At 34.9% G+C, this 18,954-nt stretch overlaps 1 protein-coding gene across 1 annotated transcript in view; it reads right to left on the bottom strand.

The window, feature by feature from the left end:
• Positions 1-18,954, bottom strand: part of LOC138320834 (E3 ubiquitin-protein ligase LRSAM1-like) — a 39,504-nt gene that overhangs the window by 10,473 nt on the left and 10,077 nt on the right. Inside the window, 13 exon segments of the mRNA XM_069264088.1 lie at positions 1,995-2,126; positions 6,057-6,155; positions 7,062-7,157; positions 7,357-7,512; positions 7,956-8,046; positions 8,575-8,674; positions 10,718-10,788; positions 11,193-11,289; positions 11,414-11,501; positions 11,705-11,827; positions 15,666-15,695; positions 16,076-16,203; positions 18,308-18,355. Coding sequence (XP_069120189.1) covers positions 1,995-2,126; positions 6,057-6,155; positions 7,062-7,157; positions 7,357-7,512; positions 7,956-8,046; positions 8,575-8,674; positions 10,718-10,788; positions 11,193-11,289; positions 11,414-11,501; positions 11,705-11,827; positions 15,666-15,695; positions 16,076-16,203; positions 18,308-18,355 — 1,259 coding nt within the window.

Consider the following 18,954-nt stretch of genomic DNA (forward strand, 5'->3'; position numbering starts at 1 on the left):
ACCGACAGAAAAACTTCGAAACATCGAGACTTCGAATTATTCATGGTTGGAATTAAACCGAGTTTTTTTACCATGACCAACTGTGGTAGTTGTGTACATGTCGTCTCCGTTCCGTAAACTTTATAATCATTCTAATAAAAAAAAAACAAAAACAAAAACAAAAAAACGAAGTATGCAATAAATCACGTGTATTGCTATCATAAGCAATATATTATAAACAAGACTTACGCGTGTACTAGGCCTAACCCATATGTACATACATGTGGTGCCTATTGAAGCGATGGTAATATTACGGAATGAATACAACAAGAGGCCCAGAGGGCCTGTATCGCTCACCTGGTTTGTAATGCCAAGTAATGTTCTGAATATAAGTTCATTGTTTCTTTTCTGAAAGAATTTGGATATTTACCTCTAATTCCCCTATTGGGCCCCACTCTTTCTGCTCCAGGGGGTCAAAGCCAAAAATTATACAAATTCTGTTAACCCCAAGGATGTTTCTGGCCAAATTTGGTTACAATCCATGCAGAACTCTAGGACAAGTAGCGATTTTTAGGATTTACCTCTATTTTCCTTATTTGGCCCCAGCCTTCCTGCCCCCGGGGGTCAGAGCCAAAATTTATACAAGTTCTGTTCCCCTTCCCCCAAGAATGTTTCTGGCTAAATTTGGTGACAATCCATGCAGAACTCTAGGACAAGTAGCAATTTATAGGATTTACCTCTATTTCCCCTATTTGGCCCTGACCCTCCTGCCTCCGGGGGGTCAGAGCCAAAATTTATACAAGTTCTGTTCCCCCTCCCCCAAGAATGTTTGTGGCCAAATTTGGTTACAATCCATGCAGAACTCTATGACTAGTAGCAATTTAAAGGAAATGTTGACGGACGGACGACAGACGCTGCACCATGACATAAGCTCACCGGCCCTTCGAGCCAGGTGAGCTAAAAACGAAAACACATTGTAAAAACGAAACTAAAAAGGAGGAACCGAAAGCGCTACAACACCTACAAAAATACTTTGATTTAGAATGATCGATTTGCTCTAGTATTTATGCCTAAGTTTTGGAATGTAACAATTTTGAGTATGAGTTACTAAATTATATGGCACGCTATTTACCATTCCGTAATTTCTACAAACCGCTACCGATGGCGGCGGCGATCATCAAACTCGACTAACAGTATCTTTGTCGTACTTATGATTTTAATAACGACGTAGCTTGTAAAAACAAAGCACCTGGTATCGTCCTGATCAGTGATATTAATAACTTGATGATATCAAGTAAGTAACACAAGCTGTCATAATTCCTATTGTCCGGCGAAGGGACGTTGCGAGAGAGGTGTGACAGCACGCCGCAGGGCATCGGCGAACACCTGATCGGTACAGGTAAATTTTTATTCAAATCATCGAGTGTCAGTTACCTATGATTCTATAACAAATGGCCAATGAAAAAAGTTCCATACATCGAGAAATTCGATCGAGGTTTGACTGTAGTCAGAAGCAGGTGATATCTTTTCCTTACATTTTCTGACTGACTTTTCCTCTACAACGGTAGCTCTTTCCATACGTACTTCACTGATTAGCGCTGACTCAGAGTCTATACACGAGGTAATTAAAATGTATTTGTGCAATCTTTTTACATTATGAAGCTTACGATCGCCGACAGACATTTCCGACTGTATAAGCTCCGCCCTAACTTTGAAGCGACAGCCAATGACAGCCGTGCTTACACAGCTTATTGAATGTCGTTGGCAAACTGACTAGCTACCAATCAACCGAACCACCCGCTAGACTGGCTGTCACACGTATGCTTATTGTAATGGCACAGTAAGCACTTAAATACCACACATGCACTGCCCCTCTTATAAAAATGTATTTGTAGCTTTGCATATGTTATGATCATTGTGCCAAACAATTTACAGTCCTTTTGCTAACATCCTATAACAGCCAGGATCATTTAAGGATGCATCAGGTAATGTTTATAACTACTCGTGCTACTTACCTGTTTAAGGTCATCTTCTGAAAGCTGTAGCAGTGTTTCTATGGTGATCCTATGGCGAGCAAACAATGGGATGTAGTCATCTGCAGAGGAGTCCTCGAGGATTGTCACAACAACTATCTCTAACTGTCTCTCCTGTTATCATAGAAAATAAGGATTAGATTTATACATATAGAGTCCTCAAGGATCGTCACAAAAGGTATCTCTAACCGTCTCCCCTGTTATCATAGAAAATAAGGATTATATTTAAACATATAGAGTCCTCAAGGATTGTCAAAACTGTTATCTCTAACTGTCTCTCCTGTTATCATAGAAAATAAGGATTAGATTTAAACATATAGAGTCCTCAAGGATCGTCACAAAAGGTATCTCTAACTGTCTCTCCTGTTATCATAGAAAATAAGGATTAGATTTTTCTGGTTTATAAGTAATAATTACCTTGTCTGTAAGTGATATTTACCTGATCAATAAGTGATATTTATCTGGTCTGTAAGTGTATTTACCTGGTCTATAAGTGATATTTAGCTGGTCTATAAGTGATATTCACCTGGTCTGTGAGAGATATTAACCTGGTCTTTAAGCACCTGGTCTTTAAGTTATATTTACCTTGTTTATAAGTGATATCTACCTACTCTATACGAGATAATTACCTGGTCTATAAGTGATATTTACCTGGTTTAAAAGAGATAATTACCTGGTCTATAAGAGATATTTACCTGGTCTATAAGTGACATACACCTGGTCTACAAGTGATATTCACCTGGTCTATAAGTGATATTTACCTGGTCTATAAGTGATATTTACCTGGTCTGTAAGTGATATTTACCTGGTCTACAAGTGATATTTACCTGGTCTACAAGTGATATTCACCTGGTCTATAAGTGATATTTACCTGGTCTATAAGTGATATTTACCTGGTCTGTAAGTGATATTTACCTGGTCTAAGTGATATTTATCTGGTCTATAATTGATATTTACCTGGTCTATAAGTGATATTTATCTGGTCTTTAATTGATATTTACCTGGTCTATAAGTGATATTTACCTGTTCTAAGTGATATTTATCTGGTCTTTAATTGATATTTACCTGGTCTACAAGTGATATTTACCTGGTCTACAAGTGATATTCACCTGGTCTATAAGTGATATTCACCTGGTCTGTAAGTGATATTTACCTGGTCTGTAAGTGATATTTACCTGGTCTACAAGTGATATTTACCTGGTCTACAAGTGATATTCACCTGGTCTATAAGTGATATTTACCTGGTCTGTAAGTGATATTTACCTGGTCTAAGTGATATTTATCTGGTCTATAATTGATATTTACCTGGTCTATAAGTGATATTTACCTGGTCTAAGTGATATTTATCTGGTCTATAATTGATATTTACCTGGTCTATAAGTGATATTTACCTGTTCTAAGTGATATTTACCTGGTCTTTAAGTGATATTTACCTGTCTGTCTATAAGTGATATTTACCTGGTCTATAAGTGATATTTACCTCTATAAGTGATATTTACCTGGTCTAAGTGATATTTACCTGGTCTATAAGTGATATTTATCTGGTCTATAAGTGATATTTACCTGGTCTATAATTGATATTTACCTGGTCTATAAGTGATATTTACCTGGTCTACAAGTGATATTTACCTGGTCTGTAAGTGATATTTACCTGGTCTAAGTGATATTTATCTGGTCTATAATTGATATTTACCTGGTATATAAGTGATATTTACCTGGTCTGTAAGTGATATTTACCTGGTCTGTAAGTGATATTCACCTGGTCTGTAAGTGATATTTACCTGTTCTAAGTGATATTTATCTGGTCTATAATTGATATTTACCTGGTCTGTAAGTGATATTTACCTGGTCTATAAGTGATATTTACCTGGTCTATAAGTGATATTTATCTGGTCTAAGTGATATTTATCTGGTCTTTAATTGATATTTACCTGGTCTATAAGTGATATTTACCTGGGTCTAAGTGATATTTATCTGGTCTTAATTGATATTTACCTGGTCTATAAGTGATATTTACCTGGTCTGTAAGTGATATTTACCTGGTCTAAGTGATATTTATCTGGTCTTTAATTGATATTTACCTGGTTCTAAGTGATATTTACCTGTTCTAAGTGATATTCACCTGGTCTATAAGTGATATACACCTGGTCTATAAGTGATATTTACCTGGTCTAAGTGATATTTACCTGGTCTAAGTGATATTTACCTGGTCTATAATTGATATTTACCTGGTCTATAAGTGATATTTACCTGGTCTATAAGTGATATTTACCTGGTCTATAAGTGATATTTACCTGTTCTAAGTGATATTTATCTGGTCTTTAATTGATATTTACCTGGTCTATAAGTGATATTTACCTGGTCTGTAAGTGATATTTACCTGGTCTATAAGTGATATTTACCTGTTCTAAGTGATATTCACCTGGTCTATAAGTGATATACACCTGGTCTATAAGTGATATTTACCTGGTCTAAGTGATATTTACCTGGTCTAAGTGATATTTACCTGGTCTATAATTGATATTTACCTGGTCTATAAGTGATATTTACCTGGTCTATAAGTGATATTTACCTGGTCTATAAGTGATATTTACCTGGTCTATAAGTGATATTTACCTGTTCTAAGTGATATTTATCTGGTCTTTAATTGATATTTACCTGGTCTATAAGTGATATTTACCTGGTCTGTAAGTGATATTTACCTGGTCTATAAGTGATATTTACCTGTTCTAAGTGATATTTACCTGGTCTACAAGTGATATTTACCTGGTCTATAAGTGATATTTACCTGGTCTGTAAGTGATATTTACCTGGTCTATAAGTGATATTTACCTGGTTTAAGGTGGTAGTCTCACATTCCCCAAAATTTTCCTGTCGTTCAATATTTTTCATATTTGATTTATGAAGTAAATATGTTGTTATGCATCTTCTGTCAAAGTTTCGAAGAAATTGAACCATCTATTTTTTCTAAATAAATATTCAAATTTGCCATTTTTGAGTAGATTCTGCACATGAAAAAACAGCATTAGTCTGTACTAAATCCGCCCAGTAAATGAAATTAATTAACAAAATGTTTCTACGATATATATATTGTTTAATTGACGTGATATATATCAATCCTTTTTTTTTAAAAAAATGCTTTACTTCTCGTCATAATTAATTTCTATTGATCATTTTTGGAGGAAATTAGGTAAAAAAGACGCAAGTAAATCACCTATAACATTCTCACCAAAATGAAAATAAATCGAAATTGTGAAGTTCAATTTTTATAGAAAAATAACAGACTAAAAAGTGACAAAGTTGCTTTTTAATCAGTCAATTTTCAAGAAAATTGAACCACAATTTGTCAAGATAGAGCATTTTTAGAACCAAAAAACCTTCATTTTTCATTGAAAAAGATGGGATTCACAATAGAGTTACCTCCCCTATAATATATACCTTTTTATACATTCACTACAGAATTTTCTGTTACAATATAGCCTAGATGTCAATAGTTTTAGTTTTAAAATAATTAAAAATGTTTAATCAATATAATATTTACCATAAAATTGCAATTTAAGACTAATAGGATTATATGTGTTGTTATTTTTAAAAATAATAAAATAATTTATTCATAAATTCAAACTTCAGAAAAGGGGGTTTTAATCAAATCGCGGTCATTCAAATGCTTGAAGAGCTTGGGGCACTGTCATAACTCAAGCGTCTGTATGAAAAAATCATGATCTGTCTCCCTTACCATGAGACTACATTCTTAAGTGATATTTACCTGGTCTATAAGTGATATTTACCTGGTCTAAGTGATATTTATCTGGTCTATAATTGATATTTACCTGGTCTATAAGTGATATTTACCTGTTCTAAGTGATATTTATCTGGTCTATAATTGATATTTACCTGGTCTATAAGTGATATTTACCTGGTCTATAAGTGATATTTACCTGGTCTAAGTGATATTTATCTGGTCTATAATTGATATTTATCTGGTCTGTAAGTGATATTTACCTGTTCTAAGTGATATTTATCTGGTCTATAATTGATATTTACCTGGTCTATAAGTGCCTGAGGCTTCTTATCCATCAGTCGTTGATACTGCACTAACCAATAATCTGTTTGTCCATCTAATCTCTGTTGCTCCATCTCTTTCTGCTCAAACAAAATGGTTTTAAAAAGAATTACCAAATAAAAAATCATATAAATACCCGGTCTATGTAATTTCAATTTTTTTCCATGGTGAAATTCAAATATGAAATACATTTAAACTATAAACTTTCTGCTTCTATAGCACTATCTGTTTCTGCTCAGAACAAATGAAGATGAGCTAACTCAAGAAATTTATTTCCCAAGCCGTTTGTGCCATATGCTTGTATTGTCCCTTGCAAGATTGATCTGTATACAAAGTATGAATCTAAAGTGCTTCATACTAACGGAGAACAAGTCTGGATATTAAAAGCTTTATTTTTGAAAATTGAGGCTAAAGGTCAAAATATAGGTCACATTAACCAAGTATTTATAGTTCCTTTTCCCCCATTCTGTATTTGCATATTAAAGAATTAATTGCTCTTGTGGGTAGGTATTGATTGGGACGCCATGTATTTATACGAGCGTAACGTCATACTTTTCGAGTATTTACATTGTGAATTGCTCTCACAAAATAATGACATAAAAATCAATACCTACGTGCAAGGGAGCTAACTCTGTAATATGTTAACACTGAATTGTAAACTACAGGACAAGGTTTGACGCAAACCTGTAGTCCTAATAATAAAACAAGTACAGTGCAAATTCATATAAAATTCCTTTCTTTGCTGCTCGATCCCTGTCATTCTGGTCTGGAAATGTTCATGTTTGATCAAAGCCTTACATCTTGTAAATAATAAAATTATAAACTTCTTGCTTCTGCTCAGGAAAATAGAATTATTGTTTGACATAAATACATAGAAATCAGTAGTGGCATATTCATAAATGCAGATAGATACATTTGGATCCATCTCTCAGAGACAGACTTAGTGTTTCTAACAGTATAGCATTTGAAGGGGATGTTTTATTTACCAGACGTCTCTTCAGCAGTATCTGCCGTTTCTCTTGTTCTTGCATCAGCTGTGATAACAACTCTATCAGGGCAATCCTCTTCTCTGCTACAATATTCTGTAAGCCAAACAATATGATTCCTGTACAAACTTTAGATAACAGAAACTCTGCCATTGAAAAATGATCTAGACTACAAGAGTTTATATGGAAAAATGATCTATTTCAATCATCTTGTGTTAATATACCACTTCTTCCCATACTTGGAATTCACAAGTCTGTGTTAACGTACCATATTGTGTTTTATATGTATACATACAATTTCTTCCTCCATTCGAAGTGACCGTTTCTCTATCTCGACAGCCGTCAGCCCCATAAGCTCCTCCTGTATGAGAGCGATCTGACTACTAATTCTCTGGTGTTTTGTATCCTTCTGGAGCTGTAAGGCCTCAAACGCCTCACGCTGTAGTTGTTCCTATGAACAAAGATTGTTTACATGCATAAACCTATATATTTAAGTAATTTATATCTTTACTTAAAGTTTGTTCCTTTACAGTTATGGGAAATTTTGATTCCCAGATTTGTGTCAATCTAACTTTCTATTATGTTATCCTACAAGATACACTGGAAGAAAACTATCAATGTAATATTCTCTCATAAAAAAGATTTATTGATAAAACACAACATGTATTGCTTCTATATATCTATAATTTGCAGCAAAGAAACATAACTATCCACCTAGACTGCGAAATTCCTCGACACATCTGTTCCTTAGTATACCTATTCACTATTAGAGCCATGGTCATAATCTTAAATATAAACAGAGTTATTTCCCTTTACATACCTGCTTCTTAAGGATTTCCATTAGCACTATGGTCATAGCCCTAGATATGAATAGAGATATTTCCCTTTACATACCTGTTCCTTAAGGATATCCATCAGAACCATGGTTCCTTTTTCTCTGTGATATAGTATACTTTCCACATGTCCGCTGGCCTGCATTGTCTCGCTGTAAAGAAACAAGATGATTGTGATTAAAATTCAACCTGAATGTTGACCTCTTCTCCTCATTACAGGCTTGACCTTTGACCTAGAATGAAACACTAAAGATAGGGTCAAACCCCAATAATCACCAATTAAATTAAAAGCACAACAACTAGAGGTTAACAAACCTCTAGGGACCAATGACATTACTTTGTTATGAGTTTAGTTTGTTATACACATATTACAAACATCTTAAAGAACCTTCATAGCGAATTATAAGTACTACATTTTTACCATGCTTTACTGTATTAAATTGCTGACTCATTAAAATCATTATCTTGTAAGTCAATCTCCATGGTCACTTCATATTACCAATGTTGTGTATTGATTTGGAAAATGTAAACACTTGAGAATTCAGTGAAATCATAGATTTAAAATGTATCATTTTTTTGTTTTATATTAATAGGTCTCAAAAGATTTGATATCGCCTTTTTTTTCATTGGGTTATGAAGCTGGTTCATGTCTTGTATACAATATTTTCAAAACAACTTACTCCTCAAGAGCCTTCTGCATAGTAAATTCTTTGTTAATGGTGTAGTCCTGGCGTAACTTCTCAAAGCCCTCCGTCTCGTTTAGGATATGGTTCATCGCATCTGAAAAGGTACAGTGGTATCAATTACAGCAACAAAATAACCAATATACACAAGGTTATTATTTTCGAGAGAAGAAACAAATTTACACAATATTACAGAACTGTATACAATACACCATTGTATATTATATGTTGAGGAAATGTACCTCCTTGTAACTAGATCTGTCTTCCTGGAGACCAGATTATACCCCCCCCCCCCCTAATTTTGTGACAAAGGGGCATAACTATGGAAAAGTTGGAGCTAACCTGCTCTGATATAGATAACACAAATCTACAATGTATAAGGATTGTTGCCGCTAAATGTTGTTGATAATCCTTCCAATAGTTTAGACGATAGTTGTATCTACAGATGGTCATACAGGCAACCTGAATCTGATACCCCCCCCCTCCTCCATGTGGTGCTGATAGAGATAGCATAGGAGTGGTTATATTTATGATAGGAGTGGTTATAATTATGATTTCTACTGATGGAGATAGCATAGGAGTGGTTATAATTATGATTTCTACTGATGGAGATAGCATAGGAGTGGTTATAATTATGATTTCTACTGATGGAGATAGCATAGGAGTGGTTATAATTATGATTTCTACTGATGGAGATAGCATAGCAGTGGTTATAATTATGATTTCTACTGATGGAGATAGCATAGGAGTGGTTATAATTATGATTTCTCTGATGGAGATAGCATAGGAGTGGTTATAATTATGATTTCTTCTGATGGAGATAGCATAGGAGTGGTTATAATTATGATTTCTTCTGATGGAATTAGCATAGGAGTGGTTATAATTATGATTCTTACTGATGGAGATAGCATAGGAGTGGTTATAATTATGATTTCTACTGATGGAGATAGCATAGGAGTGGTTATAATTATGATTTCTAATGATGGAGATAGCATAGGATGGTTATAATTATGATTTCTACTGATGAGGAGATAGCATAGATCTATGATGGAGAGCATAGGGTTATAATTATGATTTCTACTGATGGAGATAGCATAGGAGTGGTTATAATTATGATTTCTACTGATGGAGATAGCATAGGAGTGGTTATAATTATGATTTCTACTGATGGAGATAGCATAGGAGTGGTTATAATTATGATTTCTACTGATGGAGATAGCATAGGAGTGGTTATAATTATGATTTCTACTGATGGAGATAGCATAGGAGTGGTTATAATTATGATTTCTACTGATGGAGATAGCATAGGAGTGGTTATAATTATGATTTCTACTGATGGAGATAGCATAGGAGTTATAATTATGATTTCTACTGATGGAGATAGCATAGGAGTGGTTATAATTATGATTTCTACTGATGGAGATAGCAGAGGAGTGGTTATAATTATGATTTCTACTGATGGAGATAGCATAGGAGTGGTTATAATTATGATTTCTACTGATGGAGATAGCATAGGAGTGGTTATAATTATGATTTCTACTGATGGAGATAGCATAGCATAGTGAGTGGTTATAATTATGATTTCTACTGATGGAGATAGCATAGGAGTGGTTATAATTATGATTTCTACTGATGGAGATAGCATAGGAGTGGTTATAATTATGATTTCTACTGATGGAGATAGCATAGGAGTGGTTATAATTATGATTTCTACTGATGGAGATAGCATAGGAGTGGTTATAATTATGATTTCTACTGATGGAGATAGCATAGGAGTGGTTATAATTATGATTTCTACTGATGGAGATAGCATAGGAGTGGTTATAATTATGATTTCTACTGATGGAGATAGCAGAGGAGTGGTTATAATTATGATTTCTACTGATGGAGATAGCATAGGAGTGGTTATAATTATGATTTCTACTGATGGAGATAGCAGAGGAGTGGTTATAATTATGATTTCTACTGATGGAAATAGCATAGGAGTGGTTATAATCATGATTTCTAAACATTTTACTTTTTGATTTACGCTAACACTAAAACAGAATGAAAACATGTACATACTACTTAAGATTACTAAAAAGGAGCAATATACACTGCGAAGTAATGCACAAGTCTTTAATTTATATAGAATATTTACCTAGAACTTCTTTCTTCCTCAAATTCTGCACCTCTTCCCATCTCACGACAAATAGTTCCTCTTTCTCAATCCTAAAGACAGAATTTTATATTTATCAAAAATTATTTAATGATAAATCCTAAAGACAGATTTTTATATTTTTCAGGAATAATTTAAAAAAAATTATTGCAATAAAATTGTGTGAAACAGAAATATAAAATCACTTAAGACTTGAATTGCTTATACAAATTGTACACTTACTTTTCAAATAAATTGAATATAAAATGAAGATAAAAGATTCATCAAACAAATTGGTATTCAGATTCTTCATGTATGTGAAAAGAAAACTGAAGGTATATCTTTTATCACCCAGGTCAGAAATCAAATTGCAAAGGATTAATTCTAGCATAGACTGCTATTTCTTATACAGACTGCAACTTATAACATCACATAAATGTCTTTTGATTTACTATCAAGAGATAGATAAGGCTGCTACCTTTCATTCTCCAGATGATCAAGTAATTCCTCGTTTTTCCTCGCTTTCTCATTCATCTCTAACATCTTTTGAATAAGGTCGTTGGTCCCATCCTCAACTTCAAATGTAACAAATTTATTATTAGTACGGTAAAAACATCATAACTATAGTACCTAGAATTCAGACTATTTCAGCAAACACAGCGCGGATAAATTATATTAAGTATCCTTAAATATACCTACTTATTTTTAGGTCCGTCAGCAGTCGACTTCTCTCTTCATCTTTTTTCATGCTAAGCTCCTCTAATTCGCGCTCAATCTTGTTCTGGTCCTGTTGAAAAAGATAAAAAGAAAAAAAAAATGTCTAACTCAGTCGGTTTAAGTATTCAAAATTAATTATACAGTGTCTATTATAACCAAATGTCCATTGATGTTGTAAAAGATGCTCCACCGCCGACAGAGCATAAACTATAGAGATAGAGAAAAAATACCATTTGTCAGCAATGGAGCATCTTTAAAGGAGTAACTAAGTACCTCTGTCACCATGTCTATGAAGGACTGTTTCCGTGACTGAGCCAGACTTGCTAGGTATGCCTGTTCTCTCTGGTTCTCGGCCAGATTTCTCTCCAACTCCAATTTCTCCAGTCGTTTTTTCTCCTATAACAAACCAATCAACTTGTGATATTTTTTCTCGTTTAAATTCAAAGGTCTGTAGGTCATAATATTCAAAGGTCTGTAGGTCACATTATTATTCAAAGGTCTGTAGGTCACATTATTATTGAATTCAAAGGTCAGAGGTAGGGGTGACTATCGCTTACAATCTTACTGTCGTGTCGGTCTAACCGTTGACAAAATAAATGATGTAATACCTCGGTATGTTGAGCGACAGATAGATCAACTGGTCGAATATTTCTGTCAATCGTCTGGAGGGGCGGAGTTTACATAGCCTACCCGACGTCAGGCAATAGAACGAGTGGGCGGAGTTTATCTGACAATGTTCTAGAGTTTGATGCGCCTGATAAGAAAAGTGTGTGTGGAAGATCTTATGCAACGGACGGTAAAATTCGTCGTGAAATATTTGATCTTCATTATAAAGGATTATCTTTTCATGAGATCAATAAAAAAAAAAAAAAAAGTGATATTATGAGAGGAGGTTGTCAGACTCACAAAAATATAAAGAATATGACTGCACGGGGGACATTTGACCCCGTCACCTGTTCATCTGAACCCAAGCAAATTATTAGTTCATCGGAACCCAAGCAAATTACTAGAAGTCATAACGATAACAATGTTAGATCTACAAGCGTACGATGTTTGTCCTTGAATGTTTGAAAAAAACGGTACATTCTGTAAGAAATACATTAACAGCCGATAAATCTGTAGTGCATTAGAAGTACTTTAGACGGCATTGATAATTTAGAAGTTGATTGATAAAGATACAAATAGAGGCAGACTTACCGCGAGGCGGGCCTCACGGCAGCCATGACACTGTTCTCTAAGTAACATTTGTGACGTGCATTTCCTACCATGAATTATGCTATCGATGACGCGAAAAGTTATCCAGTCTATCCCGGCTGAAACACGGACAGCAGCTCATGAAAACCGCCATATCGCATTTATTGACAGAACTATGAACTTCATTCCACAACAATTGCACTTCTTTGACGAAAAGTTTGTCGTAAAAATTGCAGGTAGTGCACCCTGCAGCTCTATGAATACGGTAACACCCGATGAGTTCAGGATGGATCTATCACATGTGGGTCACACACATCACACAATATAATCCACGCCCACCAACCAATCAACTCGCATCTAGCATTATATTGTAACCCAGTATGCAATAGGTATTGCGCAAGTTGCGCGGCGAGTACATCACTTGCGCGGCGAGCACATCACTTTCATCGTCAACAGTTAGACCGGCACGACAGTAACTATTGCAATACTATTGCTATCGAGGGAAACACTATTGCGTTAGTTTAACTATTGCAGAAAACAATTGCAATAGTATTGTGATAGTAATGCACACGAATTTCCATGACATCCGGTCGATGAATTCCATGACTTCCAGTAATTGGTTTAGAGTTACTTCCCTTTACCTAGCGTCAGTACCAACTCAAACGCAATGAAGATCGTGATTGAGAACATTGTCAGTGTTTTTGTTTTGATTGAAAAGCATGGAAAAGTGACATTTTATCGTGACTGTTAGTCTGCTGAGTTGATCGAGTTGAGAGGCATACAATTGCAATATATCGATAGTCCGATGTAATATTACACCCCTAGTCAGAGGTCACATTATTATTCAAAGATCAATAGGTTACAACTTTCCCAAAAATCATTTTGTTTGGTGTTTGGATGATCTCTTAAAAGCCAAAATAAACTTCTATGAAGACTTAGCTGATAGCAGTTACTGGTCATTGTTTTAACCACCTTTAAATCAAGTCCCCTTCAAATAACGGACAATTTCGACATAGAACTCCCCTGTGATTTTAGAGAAAATCACTATTACTGATTAAACATATTAAAGGCCCACTACCTTTCCGGAGCAAAATATAAAGATTTCTTAAAAACATTAATTACCTCAGAAAATATATATGATGGCCTAAGATGAGGTCACAACACCAAACATATGCAAGATTTCCTGCGTAATATATGATAACAATGGAGAGTCATTTCGCTGTTTTACCGTCTGCCGCAGTGATAGTCAACTACCGCGCGGTATTTAGGACGACGGGGGAAAACATAAGACTACCCGCGTTATGAAAATTAACATTTTATTTATTTTATTAAATTGTTTTAGGAGATGATAATAAGAGTAGTATTAACCTTAAGTTAATAGCTTTTGCCACTCGGCAAAATTATTAATCTCGTTTTACATTCCCATTTTAAAAATCAACAAGAGATCCCAGAGGGATCTTGGCGCCCACCAAAGAATGATCTATGTCTGACAATGGAAAGAGGGATCTTTTCTCTGCTTTTCAAACTTTTGCAAACATACTACATATAAAATTTGAGACAGATCGCTTCAGTACTTTCTGAGAAAATAGCAGTAACAAACTTCAACTATCAAAATCCAAGATGGCTCCTTGGCGGCCATCTTGTAAATCGATCGGTCCCAAATCGAAATATGCACAACTAGGGCCATAGAGGAACCTATATATGAAATTTGAGACAGATTCATTCAATACTTTCTGAGAAATAGTGATAACAAACTTTAACTATCAAATTCCAAGATGGCAGCCTGGCGGCCATTTTGTTGACCGATCGATCCAAAAACGCATTATGCACAACAAGAGCCCTAGGGAAACCTACATATGAAATATGAGAAAGATCCCTTCAGTACTTTGTGAGAAATAGCGATAAACAAACTTTAACTATCAAATTCCAAGATGGCAGCCTGGCGGCCATTTTGTTGACCGATCGATCCAAAAACGCATTATGCACAACAAGAGCCCTAGGGAAACCTACATATGAAATATGAGAAAGATCCCTTCAGTACTTTGTGAGAAATAGCGATATTAATCTTTAACTATCAAAATCCAAGATGGCTGCCTGGTGGCCATTTTGTTGACCGATCGATCCAAAAACGCATTATGCACAACTAGGGCCCTAGGGGAACCTACATATGAAATTTGAGAAAGATCCCTTCAGTACTTTCTGAGAAATAGCGATAACAAACTTTAAGTATTAAAATCCAAGATGGCTGCCTGGCGGCCATCTTGTTAACCGATTGGTCCCAAAATGCAATATGCACAACTAGGGCCCTAGGGGAACCTACATATGAAATTTGAGAAAGATCCCTTTAGTACTTTCTGAGAAATAGCGATAACAAACTTTAAGTAGTATAAAATCCAAGATGGCTGCCTGGCGGCCATCTTGTTAACCGATTGGTCCCAAAATGCAATATGCACAACTAGGGCCCTAGGGGGAACCTACATATGAAATTTGAGAAAGATCCCTTCAGTACTTTCTGAGAAATTAGCGATAACAAACTTTAAGTATCAAAATCCAAGATGGCTGCCCTGGCGGCCATCTTGTTAACCGATTGGTCCCAAAATGCAATATGCACAACTAGGGCCCTAGGGGAACCTACATATGAAATTTGAGAAAGATCTCTTCAGTACTTTCTGAGAAATAGCGATAACAAACTTTAAGTATCAAAATCCAAGATGGCTGCCTGGCGGCCATCTTGTTTAACCGATTGGTCCCAAAATGCATTATGCACAACATAGGGCCCTAGGGGAACCTACATATGAAATTTGAGAAAGATGTCCTTCAGTGCTTTCTGAGAAATAGCCGATGAACAAGAATTGTTAAACCGGACGGAGGGACGGAGGAAGGACGCGACGGCAAGTAAGAGGCGGACAGGAACCTACGGACAAAAAAGAAACGATTTGAATAGACCCACCATCTGAGGGGGTTGATGTGTGGGTTTTGGCTAAAAACCGTTTTCGGAATGGTTAGTAAACATATTAAATAAAAAAAAATATATATTTACCGTTTGTAAACGTTGTTCCTCCAATGTTCTCTGAAAAAATGAAAAATAAAAAAAACATTCTTTAATAAAATCATATTCAAAAGTCGCTATTCTCCATAAGCCACACTATGCATGCAGTGATTAATCTTACAGAAAAATAAATTGTATAGTTATCTCCCTTTAACCAATCAATTGACATTTCAATGTTTTGTTAATTTTGACATAAGGATGAGCTTTATTAGACAAGATTAACTCCTTGTGAAGGAAAAAGATATAAGGTGAGTGTGAGTGTTTTGGGAGACTTAACTATTTTCATATTAGTCCCCATCCAGTTACATTCTACATAGTGATGTGTTTACAAAGAAAGACTGACCATCCATTCATATCACATCACAATATTGACCTGATTAGGACAATTATAATGAACTTACAAGAAGATTTTTTTCTTCAGCAGCTGTTTGGTAGAGAGACCTATTAGCCGTGCCTGGTGACGTGTCATCTGGTGAGTCCAACACACCTAACAGGAAATTGGATGGCGGTAGATACTCCACTCCACTCTCTAAAAAACATCAATACATGGGATTTCCTATAAAATGTTCTTTTATAACACATTAATCTTATCCCAGATCTCCAAAATTGCCTTTCTCTTACTTCTTTATAAACTGTTTTATATAAGTTCCAGACATGTTAACCCTACCGATTCAGGCGGAAGTCTACCGTTTTTGAGGCTGACATTCCGCCTACCGCTTTAATATCCAAATATTCCGATTTCTGCAAAACATCTTCTTAATTTTTTTTCTTCCGATTTCTGAAATTTTTATAGTCGGTTGGGGCTGTCATGGCGGCTTCAAACTGCATACCAGACAGAGTAGGGGGACTGGCTTGATAATTAAGTAAACGAAGGAGATGTGAACACTCACTGACCAACACCCACTGATGCTAATTAGAAGCCTGGGGCTAGTTCCACCTTGGCTTGGTGGTGTCACTTATTTCACGTGTCTGGGTGTAGAATTTCAAACGATGTGTAGGCTATAACGTAGGCCTACCGCAAGGAAACAATCATCTAGCCTTTCAATAAATTTTGTACTTAAAACTAGTTAGCATCACTTCAAAAACAAATACTTCTTATAATTGAAATGATTTACACACGTTTTTAATGTAAAATAGGGGTATAGTGTCTGCTGAAAGTCATTAACTAAATACAATCGTAATGGCCGCCATTCTGGAATGGGACGATTCTAAAAGAGGAGCCGGATTGGTATAATTTCAGGATTTCACTAAATAAAATTTTCTTTTTTTGCAGGGGGATTATTTCTCTAGAATAGTGTTGTAAATTTTTGAAACAAATATTTGTATTTTTTCTTGAATAAATCAAACAAGCATGAGTCCAGTATGAATTACAAAAAAAGTGAAAAAAAAATAAGCAGACAAAATTTATATTTAAACAAGAGCTGTTGGAGAACAGCAAAGCTCGCCTATTCAGAAGAAGTTGATGTTCAAGTATTTACTTAAACATGGAAAAATGACAAATTAACAGACTAAAAAACTCCCTAAAGGGCCCCAAATTGGTTGTATTATCACATTCAGCATCCATACATATTAGGAAAATAAAATCATAAACATTTATGATGACTTAAGCTTAAACAATAGACAAAATAGAAACTTGCTCAAAAACTTTAACATGGAAATATGACAAATTAACAGACTAAAAAACTCCCTAAAGGGCCCCAAATTGGTTGTATTATCACATTCAGCATCCATACATATGAGGAAAATAAAATCATAAACATTTATGATGACTTAAGCTTAAACAATAGACAAAATAGAAACTTGCTCAAAAACTTTAACATGGAAATATGACAAATTAACAGACTCAAAAAAACCCTAAAGGGCCCCAAATTGGTTGTATTATCACGTTCAGCATCCATACACATTAGGAAAATAAAATCATAAACATTTATGATGACTTAAGCTTAAACAAAAGACAAAATAGAAACTTGCCCAAAAACTTTAACGTGGAAATATGACAAATTAACAGACTCAAAAAAAAACCTAAAGGGCCCAAATTGGTTGTATTATCACGTTCAGCATCCATACACATTAGGAAAATAAAATCATAAACATTTATGATGACTGAGCTTAAACAATTGACAAAACAGAAACTTGCTCAAAAACTTTAACGTGAAATGGGACACTGACGCCGACGCCGGGGTTACAACATTAGCTCCCCCTATTCTTCGAATAGGCGAGCTAAAAAGGTGATAAATAGCATTGAAATAAAAGTATACAAGATATTTGTTGGCATTTTTCATCTTTTAAATGTAATGTAATTCTGGATTAACATAAAAAAAATGCAAAATGAGCCACCAAGGCCTATGGTGATTATCAAAGTTAAGACATTATTTGTTGACAAAATATGTTTTTGTAATTACATTGTATTTTGCAATGCATGTTATTGGTATTTATATATCTCTGAGACACCACGAAAAATGCCGCGTGCAATGCTACCACTTTTGAGTAAAAAATCTACCTCTTTTTGGTCACCAAAAGTTAACATGTCTGATAAGTTCTGATGGCAATACCACCTTAACGAAAGCTAACATGTGACATGACCTATTTCTGATTGACTTATAATGAGAGGTTTAACGTGACTTTATACCTACCATCACAAAGAAACTGCATGATGGCCTCTGTTCCCTGGTTACACACAGCTAAAAAACAGAATGTTTTATACATCTTTTTACTCAATACTAGTGGGAAATCATTAGACAATTCTAATTTTCACTTCCAATAGCAACTTATAGAAACATGCCCCAAAATAGGATGAAAAAGTAGAACCAGCACTTTAAAGGGCTGAAGTACAAATTGACAAGACTGTACATTGTATTTGATGGGAGAGTGAAATGTTATGTTAATCAATATATAATTGTGAAGTCAGGCAGTTATATGAATCTATAATTGCTACCATGTAAACTGCAGAATAATTTTCAAAACTGTAAATTAATTACAAGTTCATACAAGAGGCCCAGAGGGCCTGTATTGCTCACCTGGTTTTTTGTTAGTAATTATCACAAGACTCTGACAATTAGAAAAATAAGCAAAATTGACTCCCAAAGTTTAATTTTAAATCACAACCATACAATGATGCTATTGATACCATACAAAATATGCTATCCAATACATAGGTTCAGAGACAAAGTAATTTATATGAAAATAGTAGCCTAATTGACCTTTTTGACCTCACATATATTGCCGTTTAAGGCCAGGGGGTAAGCCCTATCATTTTGTACAATTTCAAATCCCAACCCTA

Source organism: Argopecten irradians, chromosome 4 (genome assembly GCF_041381155.1).
Source record: "Argopecten irradians isolate NY chromosome 4, Ai_NY, whole genome shotgun sequence".
Taxonomy (NCBI): Eukaryota; Metazoa; Mollusca; class Bivalvia; order Pectinida; family Pectinidae; genus Argopecten; species Argopecten irradians.